The sequence below is a fragment of the Natrix helvetica genome, assembly GCF_964273705.1.
Source record: "Natrix helvetica genome assembly, chromosome: 5".
Taxonomy (NCBI): Eukaryota; Metazoa; Chordata; class Lepidosauria; order Squamata; family Natricidae; genus Natrix; species Natrix helvetica.
In genome coordinates this window covers 63689530-63706110 of record NC_138551.1, presented here as the reverse complement: position 1 = coordinate 63706110, position 16581 = coordinate 63689530, and the positions used below count along the sequence as shown (strand labels likewise).

The window sequence follows — 16581 nt, the reverse complement described above, 5'->3', positions numbered from 1 at the left end:
CATGAAAAAATGATCAAAGGGGAAAAAAACACCAAGATTTGTTCACCTACAATAAGCTTTAGATACACTACCAAAAAAGCAAATGAATAAAAAGCAGATTAAAACATGACAGAAGAACAAAGCAAAAATTGAAATAATTATTTGCGAATGATAGCTACTACTACCTAGACAACTAAAACAATAATAAAAAATAACATATAGAAAATTTCTATCTTGTTGCTATACATTAAATATAAAAAGTCTATACCACATTTTTGTACTTTTTTATTTTTCCCTTAAAAGATTTCAGTTTGTTTTTCAATTGAATTATATGTGTTATAGTAAAGGTGGAAAATATTCCGAAGTGATTTATCTTGATCTGATTTTTTTACATCGCAAATACCTGGCATTTTAACAGGGATGTATAGACTTTTTTATATTCACTGCAAATACAGATTCAAGCAGTACAAGAACTGTTATTCCATAACTCACTGATATTATTTTCTATCCAAATAAGATATGTGGAATATCAAATGACATTTTAGGGGGTATGACGTCGCAACACTAAGAGACCAGAGGGATGCTATATCCTTAGATTATCCCAAGCTCTAAGCATGTACAAAATTACAACTTTTGACAAATAACTACATCTTAACAGAGGCACCCAAAGGAAATAAAAGAAATTAAAAGCATTGTCCACATTGTTTTAAAGCTGTGAAAATATCTCACATTCACATCCAAAGACTTAAAATACAGATTGATTCACAAACAAATCACTAAATGGCAGTATCCCCAAGCTATTGGTTATTCCTGTTCCTTTCATTACTCTGCATCATCTTGCCTCACGACTAATAGAATAATAGAGTTGGAAGGGACCTTGAAGGTCTTCTAGTCCAACCCCCTGCTCAGGCAGGAAACCTTATACCATATCAGACAAATGATTGTCTAATTTCTTCTTAAAAACCTCCCTTGAGAGGAAGGAGCTGACATCACGACGATATGGACCTGCGTTCTCGGAGCTCTGAGATTGCAGCTGGTACTTTTACTGCTCGGTGGTCCATCTGGACCTAAACCGTCCCGAAGAGACGGTGACAGGGAAGAGTACGTCTTGCTGATCTCAGGGACATTGCAAAGTCCCTGATTGATCCAAGAGAATCTCTTCTAGCCGGCGATAGAAGCGCAGTCCCAAGCTGCTGAAGTTGGGACAGCTCCACAACCGGAGGAAAGCGGAAAAGAGAAAGTGTGTCCATCTGGTGAGGAAAATTTATTTTTACAAAAGAGACTGCCCAAAAAAGATTAAAACGAAATTAAACTTGTAAAGAAAAGAAAAGAAAAGAAAAGAAAAGAAAAGAAAAGAAGCGGCGAATTTAAGCTATTTTGGACAGTGTGTTATCCTTTTTTTAATTGTCTTCTATGGATGGAAGTTTTGCAAACACTTCCTACTTTTTAAAATGAAAGTATTGGCTTTTCTTCTATTACTTTTTTTTTTAACCTATGGATTAAATCTTTCTTTTAACTTTCACAATACTGGCTTGGATGTTTTTTTCTTTTCTTTTTATTTTGTTCCATTTAAGAGCCTTGTTTCTTTTAACCTTAGAATATAAAGAGGATATAAAAGGAATATAAAGAGAGCAGTAACATCAAAAGGAAAAGAAGTTACACTGCCACTTGAAGGTTGGAGGCTGAGTTCTGGAAATATTTTTCTCTCTCTTTTCTCTGATCATTTTGACCTTGCACTTCAAAGGTTTAAGCTTGCAAAGAGATAAGATGGGTTGTTTATGCAGGTGCCCTTTGGATGTTTCTATGGCAGTGAGAGAGAAGTGAAAAACAAAGCTTTTTTCCAACTAGAGTGCAGTGTTTATAAATTGGACAATGACACAATACTAAGGAGAAACCATAACATTACAACAGATTATGTTTCAAATTCAAAAATTATTAGAAACATCAGAGAGAATTGAGAAGAAATTGGAAAATATAGATGGTAATATAGCAAAATTTGATGAAATTGAAGATAGCCAGCTAAGTGGAGGTTAGAGTCTCAAAAACCCAAAGGAAAAATGAACAAAGAGGCAAGATAATTGTGGATATTGACAGAGATCTGAACATGGTTGGAAATGGAAAGAATGGAACATGGAAAGGGAAGAGAGATGGAAAGGAGCCATACCCCAGGTTTCAAGGTATAGAAGGAGAAAAAAGAGAAGAATTGATGGATTTAAGGAGAGGAACTTTCACAAAAGCACTACTGATAATCAAAGATAAGCTGATTAAAGAAGCTGATGGAGGGTTTCGAGAATTTATAAGACATGCAACAAGCAACAATGTGCGAATAGAAGTCCACACAAAGTTGATTAAGGAAATAACCAGAAGATTAATCCCACATAAGGCAAAAGATATAAGATTGTACTACTACTGGAAAGACACAGGTTGAGATATGAAAACTATTAACAAAATACTAGCTAAATACTTAAAATTAGAGCATTATGTTTAAAATGAAGTGATCATGGATATAGATAAATATTTGATAATGATATAATGTATATATATATATTGGTTCGACAAGAGGAAATTTGGTATAAATTTTAAATGATGACAATGAAAGGAAGTTTTGAAACTTAGTTATGTATGAACGCCTATAATATTGAAATTGGATATAAATTGTAAACAGTGATTAAGAAAGGAGGTTTAGAAACTTTGTTATCAAACATAATTAATTTTTATTTGGAATGTTTCACAAAGATAGAATGTTGTTGGATAATATTGAAAATAGACAATGGAATGCCCTTATGTGGTTTTGCTTTGAATTTTGGAATCTTTGTTATAAAGGGATGTTAAAACAACTATAGTCATATGAAGGATGAGGTATGATGATAGTAATATATATAAATATATTTGATGTAAATATATAATTTGATATGGATTATAGGTTATGACTGTGGAAGGGATGCACGAAAATTCTTTGTAACCAATTGACACACTTTTTATAATTTGTAATGGAATATGTTTTTATGGTGTTTGTTGTGTCTTGTTTGTTTGTGTCTATTCAAAAATTTAAAAAAAATTAAAAAAAAACTTCCTGTGTTGGAGCATCCACAACTTTTGAAGGCAAGTTCTTCCATTGATTAATTGTACTAAAAGCACAAAGTTTCATATTGCTCTGAATAATAATATTTATGCTCAGTAGCTTATGGTCAGTCTAGTATTATGTTTCTTAAAAACCATCTAATATTATCCTGAGAAATTTGCTGAAATCATCATCATTGGAAGTAATCAAAGATATGGCCTGTTAAATTAGGAAATCTTCATTTAAAATTATCTCCTGGGGTCCGATTTTAAGTACTTTTTATTAACTAAGATCTTTTAGATACTGATCATTGCAAATAGTATTTGTTCTGCTAATTAAATTTTACGTCTTATGCAAGACAATATATAGTTAAGTAAACACTGACTACTACATTGCATTGGAATTTTTTTATCTGACACACTGGCATCTGCAAAATAGCTAGAAGTATCATTTATTTTCTGTTAATGGATGCAATTTCACATGTAAACATTTTACAAGGAGGCTCAAATTCATGAAACTCCTTTCTAAAACGTGTATATTTTGCTCTCTTCCTATTTGATTATAAATAGGTTTAGAAATCCTTTCATAAATGTTTAGGTTCCTTGTAAGGCTCAGCCAGAAACAAGCTTTGATAATATACAGTTCCAATAGATACAAATAATTTTGCTCATCATAGCTGTGGTAAAATCAATCCTTCTCAGTGAGGAGACATCCCACTTCTCAGAAAGACAGTAAAAAAGAAAATTACTGTCTCCTAACGTGTGTTGGGACAGATGCAGTTGTATGCTGGGAAATAGTTCAGTCTCTGGAACTCTTGTAACTCTATCCCTTTTAATAAAGCTTGCTAAGAGATTCTGTGAATCGTGTTTGGAAAAGGAATTAGTTCTGGTTTTATGCTGAGACCACTAATAACATTAGGTTGTATTTATTTTATTTGTTTATTTTAAATAATTATATTTCCCCCCCCTCCCGATATCTTACATGCAAGACTATAATCTTCACAAAACAACAATAAAAACAATAAAAACCACAACAAGAATTCTTGGCATTCAAAAGAAGGCAATTTCCCCCTTAACATCATATTCAATTGTACTGGGTTCCAGCCTCACAGTAACCCAACTTTTAAAGGAAAAGTCAGCTCTTCAAGGCCTTCCAAAAATCAAGGGAAGGGGGCTGCCAGATCTCAGGAAACATATATTACATGGGGTAGGCACTGCCATGGAGAAGGCATATTTCCTATGTCCCATAAAGTGGCAATATTTAAAGGAAGGATCTAGAGTGCACTCACTTAATCAGATTTGATGGAATGGGCATATACTTTTGGGGAGAAGCAGTCTTGCAAATAACCTGGCCCTGTGCCATTCAACTTTAAGTGTGTTAACCAGTATCTTGAACTACTCTCAGAAAAAAACTGGAAGCCAGTGCAGTTTACACACCGGCATTGTAATATGGGCAAACTGTGGAACACTCAGTACTGTGTGCACTTCTGGATTTCTTAACCAGTTGGAATTTACAGATGGTCTTCAAAAGCAGTGCCATGTAGAGCACATTATAGTAGTCCAACCAAAAATAACCAGAATGTGAATGACTGTAAACTAGTCCTTTCGGTCCAGGAATGGATGCACTTGGCACATAAGACAGATCTGTATGAAGGCCCTCCTAGCCACAGCTACCACCTACTGCTTCAGCAAAAGCTGCAAATCCATAAGAATACTAAATTGTGTACCAACTTTGTTTGGGGAAATGCTATCTTGAGTGTAGTCAAAGATGCTCAATTTTTCCTGCAGATTTGGATTGCTGCATAGTTCCACCTAATGAGAAGGAATGACTCACTGGAGAAGAACCTAATGCTGGGAAAGATTGAGGGAAAAAGAAGAAGGGGACCACAGAGAATGAGATGACTAGTTGTAGTCACTGAAGCAGTAGGCCTGAGCTTAAATGGACTCCAGAGGAATTCAATAGCATCAACAGAGATGAAAAATTCAAAAAAGTCTACATATCGTACAACTTTGTAACAATGCTGTCTCTCTGATGTTGTGTGAATATTCTTAAAGTGAGCTCTATGAAAGCATGCGATAGGAAAGTTTAATATATATTAATTTTCTTCTTCCTTTAATTATAGTCACATAATAAGCATGTCTATACACATTGTGCTAATCATCCTGGAAAGCCCCAAGTTCTGGAATTTGTTTTTCACATTATTCCATGTATGTAAGATGTATTTATCTGCAGGCATGCTGCTAAATAAAGTTTACAGTTCTGTAAAAGACAGCAGCTGCTGCCACTTGGGATAAATAAGCAGACATGAGAAACAGGTGATAAGAAATTCTTCAAGATTATGCATGTATGAAGCAATGGAGTTATAAACCAACAGCTGCTCAAGACACTACCTTGTTTGTCACAGGTACAAAATTATATTATGCTTTATCTAACCCTCTGAGCAGATATAAAATAGCATTATTCAAAAAGGAAATTCATCTCTATAATAATATAGTGAAGAAATCAAAGATAGCCGAATACTTCATACACCTCTGAAATGAACACCTTCTAAAGGCAATCAGATGCATCAAAACACTTTCTCTTAAATGAACCCAAAACCAAAAACTAAAAGTCACTCCCTTTTTCCTCATGAAGCTTCTTCTTTGAAAAAAGAAGAAAGCACAAGGGCACTATATTTTTTATTAGTTAAATTATGGGCTTAGTGAACAATATAACCATATAGATCAATCTGAGGATTACTGAGCTGCTGCTTAAATTTCCTAACTCAGAATTGAATCTTGCAGATTTTGATGCAAGCATAGACCTTAACAACAAAACTCTTTTTTGAATATATCAGCAAGGCAGATTATGTCAGATCAGAGATTGACACTTAGAAGATAAATAAATTATTAATGCATGCTGCAAGTTAACCCAATTAGATTTTAAATTTGATGTTCATTTTACATGGTTCGGCTGATGTCAATCTGAAGGATGAACAGACTTTTTGGGGGCAGAAGAAATACAGAAACAAATATAATTGTATGATAGTGTCTTCTAATGAACACCCCCCTCCCAATATTACAGATGTTAAGATCTTCTACCATAGCCTCTCAATGTAAACATTCTTTAATCTGGTATCTAAACAATTTTATATGCCTATCACAGAAACCTTTATTTAGCATTATTCATATGCTAAATAAATAATTGAGATATGTTCTTAATAATTTACCTGACCCAATGCTGAGTCCAAATATTAGTTCCCTGGCTCAGTCTTGGTCAATGATGGATACAATAAAGCAGTTTCCTTCCAGCTTATTAATTTGCAATGTTAGTATTAAAAATCTATCAATGTTGAGATTGGTTTGTAATGTTGAGCTATGTTTTCATGGAGTACACTTAGTTGTGTTTTGTCTATCTATAATTTATCAACTAAACCATAATTGGCTGGATTCACACCACATATATTGCCATAAAGTGGTTTGTTTTATTTTGGGGAAGAGTGTTGTGTAAATCTAAATGTTCAGTGTTCAGGTCTTTTTCATAAAGAAATTATTTAAAGAGCCTCCCCCTGCAAGTCCCCAATTGCTAACCATCAGGAGCAATTAATATTTTTCTGTGAACTTTGACTGAAGTTCCTCAGCAGCTATTCTGGAGTGCCCCTTTCAGGTACAGCAAGGAGAGATGGGGAAAGATTATGACAAGGTTATGACAAGAATAGTTAATGCATAAGGAAGCCTATGGGCTCAAATATGATATTAATGTATAGAAAATGTTTTCTCAGATTCAGAGTTAAGATCAGGGAAACTTTTAAAGATATACTTAAAATAATAATAATAAAAAAGTTTGCTAAATCTTAGAAAAAACACCTTTGGGACTTAGAATGAGTCATTGGTTGTAAATAGTTTAAGGGCTAGAGTAATTTAACATTTTTCTTTCATATGATCCGTGGTCCTTTGAATTTGAGAAGAAGAAATGAAATAATGACTAGATTATGAATGATACAAGGTTAAAAGGGAGTTTGCTGAAAGAACCCAACCAAAGTATGGCTATTTTACACCTTAGCTTGTTATATGGACCCAATAGGCCCGTGATGGCGAACCTATGGCACGCGTGCCACAAGTGGCACGCGGAGCCATTTGTCAGGGCACGTGAGGCGCTGCCCTGTCAGCTGAGTTCACCTTTTTAAAAGCTATTTTTCGCCTTCCCCAGGCTCCAGAGGCTTTATAGGAGCCTGGGGAGGGTGAAAAGAGCCTCCCCTGCGGAGGCTTCAGGGACCATCCCTGAAGCCTTCGGAATGCTTAAAACCACCCTCCGAGCAAACCGGAAGTGACTTCTGGGTTGCTCAGAGGGTCATTTTAAGCGTTCCGAAGGCTTCAGGGACCATCTGAGGCTTCCCTGATGCCTTTGGAGCGCTTAAAACGACCCTCCGAGCAACCCGGAAGTCACTTCCGGTTTGCTCGGAGGGTGATTTTAAGCGCTCCGAAGGCTTCAGGGAAGCCTCTGGACAGTCCCTGAAGCCTCCGGAGGGCCTCTGGGGGGTCGGGGGAGGCTCTTTTCGCCCTCCCCAGGCTCCTATAAAGCCCCTGGAGCCTGGGGAGGGCAAAAAAAACATGTAAAAATGGGGGTGGTCGCGCGTTTTGCGTGCATGCGCACTGGGGTGGTCACGCGTTGCATTATGGGTGCAGCACGCCCGCACTCGCCCCCCCTGCGCTCCCCCCACTTGTGGCACGTGAGCCAAAAAAGGTTCACCATCACTGCAATAGGCAATGATTTGGTTACAAAAATTGGAAAAAATATGTGGATATAAACACTAGAGAACAGGTCTGTAGTTTACTTAATTTGTTCCTCAGCTGTGAAATACTAACAATTCAGCTGTGTGTCTGAGAGAGATTGATCTTGAACATAAGCAAGCAACTTAGAGCTATATAAATTTGCTAAATAAACATGCAAATCTCAGACCCCACACATCTGTATACCAACGTTATGCCATATAAATTAAGATCTCAATCAAATCTCTGTTCTGGAAATTATGAAATATGAGATATGAAAGGAAACTGAACATTTTCGAATACCAGAGAAAATAATTTTGAGTAATTTAGGTGAATTGTACAATAGCAGTCAGAGCTATTCCAAGTTAATTTTTCTTTACATATAAGATCTTGCATTAATAAACACAGCTAAAGCAGAGCTATCAGATTATAGCTATTAGCATATGGCTGACAACCAAGAGATTGTAATGATATGCATGTTTAATCCCAAATTATATATCCAGAAATAAGATCCTTGACTTCAGGGAAGCATTTTTTAGGTGTGTGTGTGTGTGTCTTTGAATCAGACTTTATTCTGGATATTGCCCGGAGTAGACCCTGCAGTTTTCTTGGCAAGGTTTTTCAGAAGTGATTTGCCATTGCCTCTTTTCTAGAGCTGAGAGAAAGAAACTGATCCAATCTCATCCAACTGGCTTTATGCCCAAGGTGTAACTAGAACACACGGTCCCTCAGTTCCTAACCTGTTGCCTTAATCATTCCACAAAAGTGGTTGTACAGAGAAGCTTAATGTCTGGAAAGTGTATATTAAATTGTAGCCTAAGTGTTAGCATTAAAAAAAAACATGTCATTTGTACAACTCTCAGGCTGTAAAAAGTGTCATTACTTTCTTAAAATCCAGTATTTTCAGGTGAAGAATTAAGAGGCTCTTCCTAAATAGGCTGTCTCTGCTGCAAGATAAACCATTCTAAACAAAGTTCAATTTAATTTTAAAAATTGCTTAATTTATCCTCCCTAATTGCTATCTTGTTTAACCATCAATACACTGAATTCTTTGTACAGTTAATTTTAAATTAAATACCTTTCCGGGGGTAATTCTTCCGTGGCCATGTTTTCAAGCAAACTGGGAAAGCTTTGCTCCAATTCAGAATGTGAAATAATTGGTATTATTTCCTGGATATCTTGAAAACTTGCAGGTTCTTCTTTGGCTTCTTTTAAAGAAGCCATTTCCACATCTGTACATATAGTTTGTTCCATTCCTTGAAGGGTTTCTGAATGCCTCTTTACATCAGGCTTTTGAATGTCTCTGCTGGCTTGCAAAAATGCTTCACAGTTGTTGGTAATTAGCATGATTGCAGTATCTGCTTTAGGAACATCAGTAGCAAAACCTGGCCCTTCTGGTGTGCTTAAATTGATGTCATTTGCCTTTTCTATACAACTATCTTGAACACTGTTGGATCCCAATTTGGACTCATCTGGTGAGTGATCAGGACTTACTTCATTTTTAAAATAAGTAATTAGCTTATGTTCTGCTGTGTCCTGTCTCTTCTCTTCCTCTATGGACTTTTGCAACCAGTTATTACTGTCTATGGTATCCAGTACTGTAACAGCTGTGTTTTGTAATGTATGTTGATTGGAAAAATTAGGATTTTCATCAAACAATATCTTGGACTGATCTGTTTGTTCTTTATGAGCATCAAGATCATCTATAAGAAATGGCAATGTTGAAATCTTGGCTAAGTCTGTATTGTCGCCATTTCCCTTGTCGATGTTTTTATTTCCATCGTACATTAACTGTTCTTTAGGTTCATCTGTTTCAAAGTTACACAGACTAATTAAATTACCTTCTTTTACTTCAGTAGCAGCAGGTGTGGCATCAAAATCTGGAACAACTCCTGTAGAGGCAGGGATTATTAAAGGCTCTTCATTTTTAGGAGAAGATGGCAGATTCTCCGTTTCTTGGTTTCCGGAACTTCTAGATGGAAATTCTACTTTTTCTGTGCAAAGTTGGTTCCCAGAAGTATCACTGCTTAAAGAGCAAAGGTGATCATTAATCCCCGCATTTATTTCATGCCTGCTTAAGCCATCCACCTTAAATAACTTGGGGGAATTTGTAAGACAGTTTTCGGTTAAGCAATATTTGTCGATAGGGATCTTTTCTGAAAAGGCACTTGGCAAATCATACTCCTGACTGTTTGCCAGCATTCCTGTGTGTTCTTGTTCCTGTGCTATTTTCTCTTTAGTGGCTTTATTACAGATTTCGGTCTCCAAAGGCAATGTGCGCTGCTTTGTTTTCCAGTCATTCTCGGGATCTCCATCTGCACTGCTTTTTTCAACTTCTTCCAGACCTTGCTTAACCTTTGTTTCTTTACCCTCTGGACTGATCTTCTCACTTGGACTCGGTTCAGTGGCAAAGTTAGGCAAGTTGGCAGGCACAACATTTGGTGCTACCTGTTCAAATATTTTGCTAATGTGTTTCCTGAAATCAAAAAAGCCAATGCTGAATGCCCTGGAAGATGAAATTTCTGGATCTTTTTCAGATATTGCTACAGGCTGCCTGGGAACATCTCCTTCCATCTTGGGAAGGTTGAATTTCTCTATCAAGTCACATTTGCTTTCTTCTTCAATCTTACCGGGCTTGTTATCTTCACAACTTATATTTGTTGCAGTGTCCTCCTTACAATTTGCTTGCTTATCGAGCGTTGAAACGTCCAAAAGCTTCCTTTCTAAACTTGAAGGGGTGAATAGAGATTCTGCTGAGCTGTTAAGCTGCTGGGCTTTAAAATGTACATCACTTTTATCCCCTTTTAGCTTAATTGCCGAGATCTCATCCTGCAACTTCTTGAAATTAAATGGTGACAAATTTCTTTCCCATTGCCTGATCTCAGACATATCCTGCAAGGTTAAAACACGCTCTTCTGAAAGGAACTCTTGGCCTGGAATGTAAGATTCTTTTCCTGGGACAGCTTCTGAAGGAATATAATCTACATTCATTACTTCTGGTTTCCTTTGATCAGTTGTGTGGTTCTCCTCAAAAGCATCATCTAAGTCAATGTGTGTAGCAGCCGCAGTCTGCAGACTGGGAGTGGTGTCGAAGACATCTTGACATGCCACAGCTTCTGGTTCACTTTTTTGAAATTCACCTTTAGGGCTATGATACATAAAGTCTGTAGATTGGCAGCTTACTTGGCTGGGCTCATTATGTAGAAATGCCAATGTTGAAAGAGGCGTTGGTTTTGCTTGAGAGCTAACAGATAGGATGTCAGTCTTTTCAATGGAACATATTTTATGCCAAGCATCACTCAAAGGAACTTCTGGGCTATTAGGTAATCCAGGAGGATGTTCATCCAATCCTATGTTTTCAGAAGGCAGGAAAGCTAAGTCCACTTTGCAAGTCACTTGCTCATCTTTCTGAATAGTTTCATTTGCTAAACTCAGGTGTTCTTCTATCTCTGTATGTAAACTTTGTTCATCCAATTCTGCTTCTTTGCTTGGTAAGTTAACATCAGTCCCATTGTCCTTAGAATAGTCACCTACACAGGTTAAACTCTCCTGCAGGGTTTGTGCCTGTTCAGTTGTCTGTGTCACTGAAATAAACTCTGTAATGTCCATATTGCTTGTACATTTGCTGTCTGAAAGTTCATCTAAACCATCCAACTGTTTAACTGTAATAGAGTTTTCAGCAAATACACCACTCTGGCTTGCGCCTTCAAAAACACCATCTGAAAAGAGAGAATTAGAAACGACTTGCTTTACATTGTTTAAGGTTTCTTTGCTAAGACAACTTTCTTCCTCTGGTGGGTTTATTACATTTCTCAGGTTGTTGTTTTGTGAGGTGTTCCCCACAAATTCAGAAATAGGTGTTAAAGATGCAATGTCACTGGATAGATTAGTTGATTTTGTCTCTGGCCCACCAAGTACTGTTTGGAGCTTGTGTAGATTGTCTCCAGTTTGTTGTAGTTCACTTTTATCAACCTCCTCATGGCTACTGAAATGATTTAATTCCAATGGTTGTAGCCTTTCAGGAGATGTCTGGTTAGAGATCTGTCCTTGAGAATTTGCAAATGTTTGAAGACCATCGTGGTCCAGATCTTTACCTTCTGGGTTTGAAACACACTGTTCGTCTTCACTTGCCTTGCAGACAGTGCCAGAGCGCTTTGAGCTTTCGTTTGACTGCACTTCCGGAGATGTTATTAAAATGCCCACCGTCTGTGGATTTTCTACAGTCTCTTTGGGATGAGTTTCCAAAAATTCTTTGCAATCACTGCTCATAAATGGAGAATTGTTTGCCCTTATGCTATTATCACCTAAGTCTCCAAACTTTAGTGGCTGGGGACTGGTTTCTGTTCCAACTGCTGATACTAAAGGATTGCCAGAATAATCATGTTTTATATTAGGGTCATTTTCTTCAGTTGTTTGTTCCAGCTGCACTTGCTGTGTGGAGTCCAATTTTATATGGGTTTCTTGTGCCAAAGTTGTGTCAGTTTCTTGTTTTTTCATCCCTGTTTTGCATTCCTCCTGTCTTGCTTCATTACTGTCATTCTTCCCCACAGCAGTGCTTTGTTTAGCAGTAGTCACAGGTACAGAGTTTGGGTCACTGCCAGCTGTTGAGGCACATCTTTTATTTTCAGAGTGGGATTCATCCTCTACAATGTTTGTCTTCTCAGTTGCAACACATTCAGCACTTCTAGCCTGTTCGTTTAAGTTGTGGAACTCAAGTTCCGTTTTAGACATTGTAATTATTTTTGCATTTGAGGCATTAGTCTCTGGGTTTATTTCATCCATCAATTCTTCCAATTCTGATTTGGTGTTTTGAGCAAATGTTGGCTCAAACAGCTCAAATCCTGGCTGATCCCAGGATTCCTGTCTTTTATTTTGCAGAACATCATTGTCTTCAGGAGGCAGGGACAGTGAACCATCCGCATCCTCTATCTCTTTATTGACTGGAAAGCAGAACTGAATATTTTCTACACTGAACTTTAGAAGATCACAACTCCGCAAGCTGTCTTTTTCTTGTAAAAGTAATAATTCAGATGACTCAAGATTGGCCACTTTTTTTTCATTTAGGGTTGTGGTTTTTTGCTCCAAGTTCTCGCTTAATTCTGGTGAATGGTCGTTGAGTATATTCAGATTACATTCCGAACTGAGGTTCTTTTCTAAACTTTTGCCACTGATATTGGTTTCTAAACCACTAACTTGATCATCTAAAGCAGCATCTTGACTGATCTGTCTTGAATTCATATCAAACGTTAGTGGTGTGTCTTGGGGACAGTTTGTATCTTCATGTATAACCTGACTTGAGGATGGCACATCTTGACATCCGTGTTCTTCGTTTCTGGAAGAAGTAAGTTCATATTTCTCAGCTATTGTAGTTTCTTCTTTATTATGATCAGCAAGGTCATTCTCACTCATGAAATCACTTGTTCTTCTGTCAAGTAACATCAGTTTATCCCCAACAGATTCTTCCTTTATCATATACATAATATTTTCTGGGTCACTTAAGGCTGTATTTCCCCTGCTCAGAGAGTCAGTTTGTGTGATTTCATTGTTGCTAATCTGTTCGGCTGTGTTCTGAGATGTATTTGCTTTTTGCACTTCGTTTTTATTTTCTGGCATCAAGGATGCATCAGAAGGTTTCAAGCTAACTGGTAAATCCACACAATGGATGTTTGGTTCTGTACTTATGGTCTTTTCTAGCCATTCATTTTCAGTCACCAAGTCACCAATTGGTTGTTCTGTCATGGTTAATGGCAACAAGTTTGATCTGTTTGAAGACAAACTGGATACAGTAGGAGGATCCTCAAGCACCCCTGTACCCTTTTCTGGAAATATTTGGAATTGATTGTCCCCTCTGTTCATGTCACTGTTGCTATCTTCACTGATGACACCTCTGAACTCAACAAGGCTCTGATCAATACCAGATATACCATATTTATTTATGTCTGAATTTCTTGTTGTGAGATTATTTGGAATACAATTTTCTTTTTTCATTACCAGGTTGTATACACTACCTGTGTTCAGTTCCACTGGTTTTATTAAAGTCTCTTCCTTGTTACTCACTTCTAATTTAGTTTCCTCTATGATTTCTTTAGCGGTATAAAAATCTTTTGCTTTCTCATGCATAGGCAGCTGAACAATGTGTGCTTTCTTTCCTCCAATCAACAATTCACTCTGTGGCCACAAATCTAATTCACTGGAATTGCTTTCCTTGGTTCCAGCTCCTGATGTCCAAGTAGAATCTGATGAAGGAATCTGTTCCAAAACAGTATTATTTGGATTTTCCTTATACCGTCTTGCAAAAGTAGTATCATGATGGTCAGCATCTGTTCTACTGACAAGAGGCACAGTTCTTGTGTCTTTGTCATTCGCAATAGCAGGGTATAACAGCAAGGCAGGCAAGCCTCTAGGGATATCATCAAGGCTTAGTGCAGTGCATTCTTTACCACGCTCAGAAGGAACTGGCATATGTTGCCTTTGATCCTTTTCTTCTTCTTCAGTAGGCTCTAAGGAATCTTTCTTACACCGTTTATTGTCCAACACCATCACATCTGGATATGCCACAACATCGTTTTCACTGGTTGATTTTCCAGCAGCGTTACTGCAGAGGCCTTCGTTATTTAGGCTCACTTCCAATCCAGTCTCCTGTCTGATTTCTTTCATGGTATAAGAATCTCTCTCACTCTTAGGCAACAGGCTAATGTGTGTCTTGTCTCCTTCAATCAACAGTTCACTCTGTGACAACAAATCTAATTCACTGGAATTGCTTTCCTCGGTTTCACGTCCTGATGTCCAGGTAGAATCTAATGAAGGAATCTGCTCCAAAGCAGTATTATTTGGATCTTTCCCAGACTCTCTTGCAAAAGTAGTAGCATAACAGTCAGTATCTGTTTCACTAACAATAGGCACAGTGCTGGTGTCTTTGTCATTCACAATAGCGGGGTTTGACATCGTGGCTGGCAAGCCTTCAGTGCTATTTTCAAAACTTAGTGCTGTGCATTCTTCACCATGCTCAGAAAGCATTGGCATATATTGCCTTTGATCTTGTCCTCCTTCTTCAGTGGCTTCCAACGAATCTCCCTCATGCAGGTTGTTCTCCTGTGCCATCACATCTGGATGTGCCACAACAGTGTTTTCACTGGTTGATTCTTCAAGAGTAATACTACAGAGGCCTTCATTATTGAGGCTGTCAACAATGGAAACATTTATTGATTTCAATTTGGCAATAAATCCCACATCACAGAAGTTTGAAATGCACATGCACTGTAAAGCTATCGGTCTGATTTCATGAGGCAAGAAGTCAGTTTATATCCATCATATAAAATCTCAGCAAGAGAATCATTAGATGCAAATGTATTCCTGTAGCATTTATTTATCTATTTGATTTTCATCTCGCCTTTGTTACTTTATAAGTAGCTCAAGGAGGTGTACATTCATAATACTCTTTCCATCCCCTATTCTCTCCACAACAACAGTATTCTGTGCCATTGTGTTAGACACTTAAATTTATGGAATGTATCTGATGTTCATGCTAGACTTAAAATTAATCCTGATTTGAGTACAGAATATAGAAAATTTATCAGAGCAGAACTGAATTTTAGATGAAAACCTATACTAGGGATTGACCACATGTCTCTGGATTTAAAAATTCTTCCAATAAGTTTAATTTAGATCACCATTTCCCAATCTTGTACTACTCAAGTATGCAGCGACTATAACTCCCAAAATTCTCAATGAAAATTCTGGCAGTTGTAGCTCCAACAGTCCAGAAATACCATTTGGATTTGCGAGAGCTCATTTAGACTTCTATATTGCAGCTTTCTGTATGTAATAAATTACATCTTAGATCCCAAACCAATTTACTATGGAATAAACGCAATGAATGTAGCAATACTGAATTCTGAACAAATGTATAGGATATGTACCAATTCATAATATGCCTTTTTACCCTACAGGCAAAATACTAAGTATTTTCGTGTACTAGAAAACCTGGCTAAATAACATTCTATTGTTATTCTATGTTTTTCTGACTTTTCAATTCTAGTTAAACTGTCTTAAGCTACTATTATTTCCATAATTTGATAGCCATTTTCTGTTTTCTGCCTACCCTCCTTCCTGAGTGATCTTCCTTCTTAAATTGAAACTGATCAGTTATTTCTTCACATTATCCCCCCCCCCCCCCCAGTTAGCAGTTTTTGCCTGCAAAAATGCAGCTGATCATTAGAGGGCAGCAAAGCTCAGGGGAACATTTTGCTGCAATCTTGAAGTCTGGATTGTTGCAACCCAGATCTGGTAGGCCTATACTTGTCAGATGCTTCCATCTTGACTTCCACATGATCTGACCTCTTCATATTTGTTGTATGTCCAACTGTTTTACGAGTGCTGATGCATTTCAGTAGCTGGGAATGCAAACTTTGCACTACTGTAGCACTTTCACTAGAAAAAATGGAGAATACTGTATTCTGCCCGGATAACAATCAAGTTGAGATTCAAGCAAGTCAAACAAGTTCAATAGAGATTACCAGCACTGTAACTCACTAGGAATTTAGTAAAGTTTCTTTTTTCATTGCCTTTCTAGAATTCAAAAATAGAAAAAGCCTTTAAAAGTAGAGTGGTAGCCACAGTACTTGGCTGGGAATATTCCACTCAATTTAGTAGATTTAAAATTTACAGATCTGATCTATGATTATCTATAAATCAAAGCAACTCTATATGGGGTACCTAGAGTGTAATTAGAGTGTATAAGACACCTCAGAACTTCAAGCCTTGGGTGAAACCCTCCAAGCCACTGTAAAAATT

General features: G+C 37.2%; 1 protein-coding gene across 1 annotated transcript in view; it reads right to left on the bottom strand.

The window, feature by feature from the left end:
• Window positions 1-16581, bottom strand: part of TACC2 (transforming acidic coiled-coil containing protein 2) — a 181744-nt gene that overhangs the window by 143346 nt on the left and 21817 nt on the right. Inside the window, exon 5 of the mRNA XM_081955664.1 lies at window positions 8867-14968. Within this exon, the coding sequence (XP_081811790.1) occupies window positions 8867-14968 (6102 nt within the window). The remainder of the gene's footprint in view (window positions 1-8866; window positions 14969-16581) is intronic.